The sequence below is a fragment of the Lepidochelys olivacea genome (genome assembly GCF_965140295.1).
Source record: "Lepidochelys olivacea isolate rLepOli2 genome assembly, chromosome: 9".
NCBI classification, from domain to species: Eukaryota; Metazoa; Chordata; order Testudines; family Cheloniidae; genus Lepidochelys; species Lepidochelys olivacea.
The window spans coordinates 92,044,103-92,054,306 of NC_140419.1; the positions used below are offsets into that span (position 1 = coordinate 92,044,103).

The window sequence follows — 10,204 nt, forward strand, 5'->3', positions numbered from 1 at the left end:
AATCCATGGCGCACCCACACCTTGAAAACTGCATGCAGTTCTGGTTGCCCCATCTCAAAAAAGATACATTAGAACCGGGAAACGTTCAGAGAAGGGCAACAAAAATGATTAGGGCTAGGGAACCGCTGCCCTATGAGGAGAGATTAAAAAGATTGGGACTCTTCATCTTGGAAAAGAGACGACTAAGGGGAGATAAGATACTGGTCTATAAAAATCACAGATGGTGTGGAGAAAGTGAATTAGGATAGTGTTATTTACCCCTTCACATAACACACAAACTAGGGGTCACCCAATGAAATTAATGGGCAGCAGGTTTAAAAACAAAGAAAAGGAAGTATTTCTTCACACAACACAGTCAACTGTAGAACTCGTTGCCAGGGGATGTTGTGAAAGCCAAAAATGTAACTAGGGTTCAAAAAAGAATTAGATAAGTTCATGGAGGCTAGGTCCATCCACAGCTGTTAGCCAAGATGGTCAGGGACGCAACCCCATGCTGGGTGTCCCTAAATCTCTGACTGATAGAAGCTGGGATTGGACGACACCTGATGAATCACTTGATAAATTGCCCTGGTCTATTCACTCCCTCTGAAGTATCTGATGTTGGCCACTGTTGGAAGACAGGATATTGGGCTAGTGGGACCATTGATCTGACCCATTATGGCCACTCTTATGTTCTAATATATCTGGCATCCACCAAATTCAGTTTATAAGCCCTCTACCCTTAAGTCTAGCTAATTTGCAACCTACTCTTTTAATTAAACCCCAACTTTGAACATAAATGAATATATTTGTGGGAGGATCAGAGACCTGATCTTCCAGCCCCTCGTTAGGGCCAGATCCTACAAATTCCTACATAAGTAGGGCTTATTCATATAAGTCTTTGCAGCATCAGGTTCTCAGTCCTTGCCAGGAACAACAGCTATTTAAATTGATGGGGAGGTTGTAAGGCTAAGGACTGAGTTAGAACTGAAGGACTGGGCCCCTGGTAACAAAGAAAATTGCTTATTGGCAATAAAATAGGAAAATATGCTCAGAAACTAAGATGAGGTGAATCTTGAATTAATATAAAGATACTGGCAGGGCAACAGTTAACAGGCTAACCACGTTTTTGAGAACGCCTGGGGGATAAAGCAAGAATAGAAGATCCACAGTGCCTACCAGAAACTCACACCTTGTCACTAGATAGCCAGAACTGTTTACAAAACGCACAGTGCACTTTTCGGCCCTCTTGCCACGTCGCAGTACTAAAGTGACGTGTTATTATATTTCTTCCTGCTTCTCGTTGCTAATAAAAACAATGGTTCGGCTATTTACAGTCTTGGGCCCAATCCTGCATTCTCATACATGAAAAGCTCCTCGGGATGCCAGTGGAAGGTTTGGGTTTTCAAGGAACCCAGGACTAGGCTCTATGCCCTATTATTTTTTAGCGTGTTCAAGAAAGCTGGAGATGGGTACTACTGGAGCTTCAGCCTGAAGAACATGCTCCTTTAGCAAAAGTTTTCATCCACATTCAGCTCAAATGTTATCAAGCCAACGGAATGTGCAAGAGAGAATTTTTAATACACACCTGCCGGAGGCTGGTGGAACCATTTGTCACTATTTTGTAGTTGTCACAGTCTAAATATATTCAGTTCATAATGATTAGAGGTCTCTGTTAGGGCTACAGTGGGACTATCACCATGGAAATGACCACACTGCACCTGAAGGGGGTGGGGACGCTGACTTTGTCTGGGCTTGCTGGAGGAAGGTAGCAGTGCTTTGGGTGGGGGGAGGGAAGGAGGTCAGAAACTGCTGCAGAAAAGTGGGGTGAGGGTGATGCTAACTCATCCCCTGGGAATGTAAGTGCAGAAGGCCTTAAAAGGGGCAAGCCCAGGCATTAGACACCCTTTCTCCATGCAGTGGGCAAAGCAGCACCCACCGACCCTCCCTCCCCTTAAGATGGCGACTAGCAGGTTTGCTTAGGACCTGCCATGGGTATCGCGCTAGTCGCTCCTTTCTAGTGGGGGCTGGGGAGTAATTTTTCCCTCACCACCAGATTGATCTAGGCAGAGTGGGGTTTTTTCACCTTCCCTACGAGTTTTCCGGGAGTTCTTATTACAGTGAGAAGGAAAGGGGGTAGGCTATGTTGCAACTTATTTTGTAAGTGTGGGGCGGATGTCCAGTGCAGGTACTCCATAGAGAAAGCATCCAGTGAGCGGACAAATGGCTTGGAAAAGGACATAAAAAGGAGGTGTTGGTTAAAGGAATGGAACCAGGTAGGGTGGTTCGGGGTCCAACGATTGGCACAGCAGGGAGCCAAGCCCCTTTTCTTATAGCCCACCTTAACCCTTCTACAAGGCAGGGTGGATAATAAGGTGGTTGTGGGTTGGCTGAGGGACGTGGATGGAAAATGAAGGGGAGCTGGCAGAAGCCACCAGGTAATCATTGAATGAACACGGAGTTACTTGCACTGTACACTTTTCTCTGCCGGGTACTCCCAGACGTCTAATAATAAAGTTGCGGCCTGATTAAACCCATGTGAAGTATCTCCTGTCCTTCTTTTGATATAGCCAGACAAAGTAGGGGCCAGGTTTTCCACTTACTCACACTGTTTATATCTGTTTGACTTCAAAGTTGCTCCAGATTTATGCCATTCATTGCAAATGGGATGAAGATCAGACCCACTCACTACAATGGCAATAGTACTCATGAGGGAGTGCAGAACTTGTCCCCTGCAATCAGTTGTTGCTCCAAAGTTACATCTGTTGATTCTATACTAGCCATGTTCTGATTTCAGTTTATAAAACAATTTAATAAAAACTTAATACGGTTAATGAAGAGGGTTATTTTCATGGGATTTATTAACAGTAGATCCCTCTGTCTTATTTTTAAAGCAGTGAGCTCCTGAGAATCATTAAGGTTTGGAAATATTCCCCATTATCACTTAATGAAAAAACCTCTATGTGTTCATATTTAGATTCTGTTTTACCTCGATTTTCCTAGAAAGGGCCTCTTAAAATCTGAAATGCAATCAAGTGATTGAATTTCACACCTCTATCATTCTACTCAGAACATACAAGTTACTGATTATCAAGTTTTTATAAAAAGCATTCTCTATTGTCCCTTCCCATGAACACGGATCAGATTTGGAAACCAAACTTAAGTCAACTGAATACTTAAACTCACATAAGCCTGGTGCAATGTTTTCATATAGAGTGGATGTCTGGGCCAGATTTTGTTTGCCATTAAACCATTTTAATTCCAGAGTAACTTCACTGATCTCTATTGAGTTACTCCAGATTTACACAGAGATCATGGAGGTAAAAAGTGTCCCCACGTTATGAATGACTTTCTTGAACACATTGCAAGTAGTGGCGACTTGATATCTAAAATATTTTACTAGCTGCAGAGCTAGAGGTTGTTTCGCTCCCTCTACAGAAACAGACACAATGGTGCATTTTTAAGAGCCAACGCAAGGAATACACAGAGTTACTGCAGAACCATTTATAGCCAGCTCTTTTCACCAAACTAATGGACCCCAGGAACAATAAATGCCACACTTAGACATTACTGATACTGGTGTTGATTTTGCTAGTTTTCTTGCCATTTAAAAAAACATGAAAAGTGGTTTCAGTCATGGAGATTGAACGCAGATGTGTGTCAAGGAAGTAGGGTTTTAAAACCACCAATACGGCGTTCAAAGTATACAGTGACAAGCAACTGGAAAAATCTTTACTCCCCATTTATTTGGTTATTACCAACTGCAGTGAAGATCAAGTATGCTAACTACATGTACAGCAGGGTCCTACCAGCAAGTGTTTACAATTGCCATGGGACTTCTCTCTTTTTCATGATCCCTCTTTTTTTGCACCCCAGCCTCCCAGATCGCATGTGTTCATGCTCATATTGAGAGCAATCTTGCAGTTCTCTCTCAGGCAAGACTCCTGTCATAAATATAAATGGAAGGGTAAACACCTTTAAAGTCCCTCCTGGCCAGAGGAAAAACCCTTTCACCTGTAAAGGGTTAAGAAGCTAGGATAACCTCACTGGCACCTGACCGAAATGACCAATGAGGAGACAAGATACTTTAAAATCTGGAGGGGGGGAACAAAGGGTCTGTCTGTCTGTGTGATGCTTTTGCCAGGAACAGAACAGGAATGGAGTCTTAGAACTTAGAAAGTAATCTAGCTAGATATGTGTTAGATTCTGTTTTGTTTAAATGGCTAATAAAATAAGTTGTGCTGAATGGAATGTATATTCCTGTTTTTGTGTCTTTTTGTAACTTAAGGTTTAGCCTAGAGGGATTCTCTATGTTTTGAATCTGATTACCCTGTAAGGTATTTACCATCCTGATTTTACAGAGGTGATTCTTTTACTTTTTCTTCAATTAAAATTCTTCTTTTAAGAACCTGATTGTTTTTTTCATTGTTCTTAAGATCCAAGGGTTTGGGTCTGTGTTCACCGATGCAAACTGGTGAGGATTTTTATCAAGCCTTCCCCAGGAAAGGGGGTGCAGGGTTTGGGGAGGATTTGTGGGGGAAAGACATTTCCAAGCAGGCTCTTTCCCTGTTATATATTTGTTAGACGCTTGGTGGTGGCAGCAATAAAGTCCAGGGGCAAAAAAGGTAAAATAGTTTGTACCTTGGGGAAGTTTTAACCTAAGCTAGTAAAAATAAGCTTTAGGGGGTTTTTCATGCAGGTCCCCACATCTGTACCCTAGAGTTCAGAGTGGGGAAGGAACCTTGACAACTCCCATTCAAGTTAATGAGAGTTTTACCAAAATTATGGCTGCAGGACTGGGTCCTTTGTTTGCAGCTATCCCTGGGAGACAGAAAGGAAAAAAGTTCTGAGCCGTCTGAAGACAAAATGCAACATGAGAAAGAAAAGCAAGTTTGTAACTCAGGTGCAGCACAGTCTAATGGAAATGGCACAGAGCAGAGAGTCAGGACTCCTGAGTTTTATTTCCTCCACTGTCACAAACTAGCTGTGTTACCTTGATCCCCATCTCCTTTTCATCAGCTAAGAAGCCTGGGATAGTCACAGGCACATTCTTTGCAAGGCATTTTAAAGAGTACCGGTGAAAAATGCTACAAGTGACAAGTATTTAATATTTTAATCACACAAAGTGAGGGCCCAATCCTGCTTCTTTTCCTCCAGCTGACTTCACTAGAAGCAGGATCAGGTCATCATGTTAAATAGACACTTTGAGCTTTGCACATAGGAAGTCAGGGAAAGTGATACATTGAGCTATGCCAACTTGGAAAAAGCCCTGAAAGTTTGATGTGATTGTATCTTAGTGAAATAATGTGGTGCTCAGTGACTTGAAGAGATTGCAGATGCAGAGTATTAATTAGAATAAAGGATTTGGACTAGTTTCGCTCCCCAATTAAAACCATAATCCCAAGGAAGAAATTGATTATACCCTTCATTGTCAAATTTTAGTTCTGCAGTTCCTCTAATTGCAGATAATCACCCTGCAGCTGGATTACAATAGGGCACAATTGCTGCTTTGTTTCGCTTTCCATTTTATTTTTAAATCCTAAATGCCCCTCGCATTTAGGATCCCAGAGGAATCCCGGAGCTGGTTGAGGGCTCGGTAGCGGTAACAGCTGGGAGCAATCAGCCCCAAAAATATAGCCACAGTGAAGGCAAAGGGGAAAGAACCTGCAGCGCGAAGGGGCCGGTCCTGCGCCGGTGGGGGAGTCAGTACCCAAACTCCCATCCGCTGCAAAGCGGAGCAGCCTCGGGCTTGGGGTGAGACGATTTCTCTTGCCCTTGGGATTCTCCTGCTGCCTCGGGGACGCAGGGTGGATCTGAAACACGGGCAGCTCCCTGAGGCCAAGCGCCCCCCTGGCTGAGTCCCGGCTCCGTCCGTGCAGGGGCGCAGAGCACACCCCGGGGCTCGGCGCTGCGGAAGAGTTCGCAAAGTTCCAGTGCGCGTCCCCCGGGCTCCCCGCAGCTCCAGACTGGGAGCCGCCAGGCCCCCCGGCAGATGGCCCAGGGGTTCCGGGAGTTTACTCCCCACACGTAGCCGGGGGAGAGGGGTCCGAGTGCCTCCTCCTGAGGCCCCGGGATTGGAGGGGCAGCCCCGCGCGGAGGTCGGAGCAGCTCCAGTCCCAGGCTGGCCCGGCACCTGAAGGCGCAGCGCCGTGCGCCCCAGCGCCCGGCGGAACTCACCGGCGTTGCGGAGCTTCTTGTTCCTCAGCACGGACAGGATCACCAGCGCGTTGCCCACGAGGTCCCCGACGATGGTGAAGATGATCACCGCGGCCAAGGCGGTGGTGGCCCCGGCGGACGGGCGAGCCCCCGGGCTGCAGTCCCGGCAGCTCCCGTTCCCGTCCGGCAGCTCCATGCGCAGCGCTCCCAGGGGTGCCCCTCCAGCCCCCAAACTCAGGCTCCTCCCCGGGGAGCAGCGCCGCCTCTGACACCGCTCTTCATGCTGCCGGATCCTCTCTGGCTGCCAGTCCCACCCCATCAGCCAGGAGCCATCACTCCCCCCCCCCCCGGCCCGTTCCCTCCCCTGCCAGCTCCCGCTCCGGACAGAGACGCTGGCGGCAGAGCGCTCAGCCAAATAAGAGGTCCCCCCACCTCTCCAGGGCGCCCCCCGCCTCGCCTCGGGCACCTGCCCCCCTCCGGCCCCACGCCGCCCGGGGCGCTCGCACACACCCACCTTCGTCAAGCCAAGCCCGGCCTGTCTCCTGCGCGGCCCCGCCACTCGGGGACCCCCCCGCCCCCTGCGCGGTGTCCGCCCCCCTCGGGGAGTCGCCGCTCTCCCCGTGCGCAACGGCGGGGCTTCCTGGCCGGGCCCGGGGCTGACACCTGCCCCAGTGCCCGGGAGGGGGGCGCGCCGGTGCCACGCCCCCGTGCGCCTCCTCAGGGAGTGGTGCGCTCCCAGCGGTGCGCGCCGGCCACGGGCTCCCAGCCCGGCCCCGAGCAGCGGCTGCTCCGGGGCCCTTCCCTGCCTGGGAAGGTGGCTGACCCGGCTGGCCCCAGTCGGATACAGAGCGCCCCGGTTCTCCGCCGCCTTCCCCGCTTCCTGGTACTGACCCCAGCTGGGGGGACAGAAGAGCACCCATCTGCCTGGGACCACTGTTCCCTCTAAGCTGTGGGCGTGCACGCAAATCCCAAACCCGCTGCACACGGCAAAACAGGGCAGGCACAAAGATCTGCCCATCAGCACAACAATTTGCACAGAAGACATTCTTTGCACAGACGGACTGTCAAAAATTAGAGGGTACATTGCCTGGACCGACCACAGGGGTAGGGACAGGTGGGCCCAGCCACCCGGCAAAGAGCAGGTCCAAGCCGGAGAGACCTCCACCGTGGGCCAGCGCTCCCAGGGCTGACCGACTCCTCCGTGCGGGAGAAGAGCTGGACTTTGTAACCCCAGCAACCTTTGGGATCGGCCTGGACACAGCGAGGGCTCGGCTGTGTGTTCCCAGGCCTGGGGAGAAAGAACTAGCAGAGTCAGCCCCGGAGATGAATTTGCAGCAAACCAGAGAAGTGAATGCAGCCCCTGTAGCTCCCAGCTGAGAGCATCTCAGGTTCCAAGCACTGTCCAACAGTTTAACATGGAGATCTCATGGAGATCTGGGAATTGGTCCTGCTTTGAGCAGGGGGTTGGACTAGATGACCTTCTGGGGTCCCTTCCAACCCTGATATTCTATGATTCTATGATCTCCAAACGGTGCCCCGCCAAACTCTTCCCGGTCACCTACCCCTGGCTTTTCTCCTTGCTTCCAACTGAGCATTCTCATGAAAAGGCAGCGGGAAATATTTCTTTTCCAGCCAGGGACTGAGTCACAGGCGCGCTCAGTTGTGCTAAGGCTTGGCTCTAGGGCGACCTTAACATGAACCTAACTGAATATGAAATCAGTTATCACTGCTGGAGAGTGGCCCATAGGGACGTTATGGGCTTGTGAACAGATGGGGAGATAACCCTGAATGGGAGGGGAGGCAGCCAAGAGACGTGGTCTGCAAGGAAGTTGGAGGTCTCTGGTGTAGGACACGGGGCTGGAAGACAGAGACAACTCCCGTTATTCTGTGGGAATCTCAGCTGGGAAAAAAAAAGTTTTGCCAATCGCAGGGCGTGGGAAAGCTGTCAGATGGCGCCACCACGCGGTCTCCTTTCGCAAGCGCAGTTCCATAAGGGCATCCTCTCGAGGACTCCATGAAAGGGCATTTTCATTTTCTCTCTCTCAACTTTTTAATGCTGGTTTCAGACCTGCCTTGTGCCGTCTTGTGTTAGGCCCCGATCCTGCAATGAGCTGCACGTGGGCAGACCCTTGTGCTCGCAGGGAGCTCCCCTGAAGTCAGCAGCAGCTCATTGTAGGACTGAGGCCTTACAGGTGTTTACTTTGTCTTCCTAATACAAGGCCATGTAAAAGTACACAGAATAAACTACAACCACCAATGAAGAACCTCTCAAACCCCTTCTTTTTGTTTAAGTTATAACCCATGTTTAAAGGAAATCATGGGTGATTTTTCAAAATCTCAGGTTCCTACAATCTTGTACCAAACACACTGGACATGGCTTACTTAAATTAACAGTGTATTTAACAAAAGAAGGTAAAATGTGCTCATTCCACCAAGGTTCCCCATTTCACCACCCAGACTATGTGTTTGATTCACCAAGATGGAAAAGATTGTATCTCAGTGATTGCGAGGTGGGGGGGGGGAAAGACGACACACAACACTTGACTGTGCAGACGTTTGGGGGGTGAGATTTTAAAACAGAGAGTAGTTTTGACCCATCTGAGCGCATGTTTTTGTTTGCTGTACAGCCTGTAGCATGCAGCATTTGTACCTGAAAGGTCAGTAGAAGGAATTCCCCCACACGTATCCAGGCGCTCACTCAGAGTAACTGAGGCCTTTATTGGAATCTCCTGCTTGTTGCTGTAGCAGGGGTACGGCAGCACTGCTGGTTCCAGATGTTGAGGACGCTTTATCACACATCAGCTACCATTATCTTTAGCACAGTCTCGGGTAACTCAGCAGGTCCAGATGTCTTATAGGAAGGCTGGCAGCCAGTTTATACTGGTGCTCCAACTGGCTACAATCAGTTCAGTGGCATTCCCCCAAAATCCACAGTGCAAACAAAGCCCCCGTCTAATTTACTCACCTGCTTGTTCTCTCGCCAGGGACTGGGCGAGGTAAGCTGTCAGCTAGCTTCTCTCCTTAGCCCTGTCTGTATCAGGAGATTCAGGCCCAGGGCTAGATTAAGGCATAGGCTCTAGCTATAGACATGTGCCTAGGGCCCCAGTTCCTGGAGTCCTCTGATGTCATGTGTCTCTCGGTTTTCACTTTTAAAAATAGATCTCCAGGCTTTCCGGTTGCGGAGAGAACCTCAAAAAGGTGACCTGATGCAGTGATGTCTGCCTGAGACTGCAGAGGGGCTGAAACAATTGCTCTGAGAAGGGTGAACTGTCCCATTCATCTCAATGGACTGCTAACTCTGAATCCTGTTTCTTTGGGTGCACCCCGCCACAGCACTTATCATGGCTTTGCTGGGATGGTGTCAGAAGGAGCCCACCTGCCAATAAAGGCAAGTGAGGACTGAGTCTTCCCTTCTGTGGGACGGACCCCATCCTGCCTGAAGATAGGAGATGATGGCATGGGGATGGATCTTACTCGCCCCCAGTAGGAATGGGGATGAGGCCCCCACCAGTCCTGCAAATAGTTCTTGTCCAGGCAGTCTCCACTACTGCTTCAAATCCCCCAGGAAGTGTCAAGTCATAGTGCACGACCACGGCATGGAGTAGTGACCATCATGTGGGAATACAGCCAACAAGGGCTCTCATTTGGGAGTGTGCCTAGGTCCCAGATTACCTTAATCCAGTCCTGCTCTAGCTCCCTATTTTTAAACCCTTTAAAACAGTTTTTGGATCTATTTTAAATCTTAAATAATTAAATAATTCGTGAATTTATAGGAATTCAGACTTCCCCTGGGTTTAGTCCTCAGTAAGATGAAGCATGTCGGAAGAAATGTGGTTTAAGAATGATGATGGTGGTGGTGGTTGATTAGCATTCAATTCTTAAAGAAACACGGGAGGTGGGAGGGAGCGAAAGACACTTCATTGAACAGGAGAGAGAAGAGCCTGGACTCTTTCCAAACAATAATACCTCGCTCTTTCACCCATACATCTCAAAGCACTTTACAAAGGAGGCCAGTATGATTACCCCAGTTTACAGGCAGCGAAAATGAAGCAGAGGGAGACAATGACTT

General features: G+C 49.0%; 1 protein-coding gene across 1 annotated transcript in view; it reads right to left on the reverse strand.

Moving 5' to 3' along the window:
* GPR50 (G protein-coupled receptor 50) overlaps nucleotides 1-6,356 on the reverse strand; it is a 73,836-nt gene extending 67,480 nt beyond the window's left edge. Inside the window, exon 1 of the mRNA XM_084640138.1 lies at nucleotides 6,157-6,356. Coding sequence (XP_084496264.1) covers nucleotides 6,157-6,331 — 175 coding nt within the window. The 5' untranslated portion in view covers nucleotides 6,332-6,356. The remainder of the gene's footprint in view (nucleotides 1-6,156) is intronic.
* Nucleotides 6,357-10,204: the final 3,848 nt, after the last annotated feature.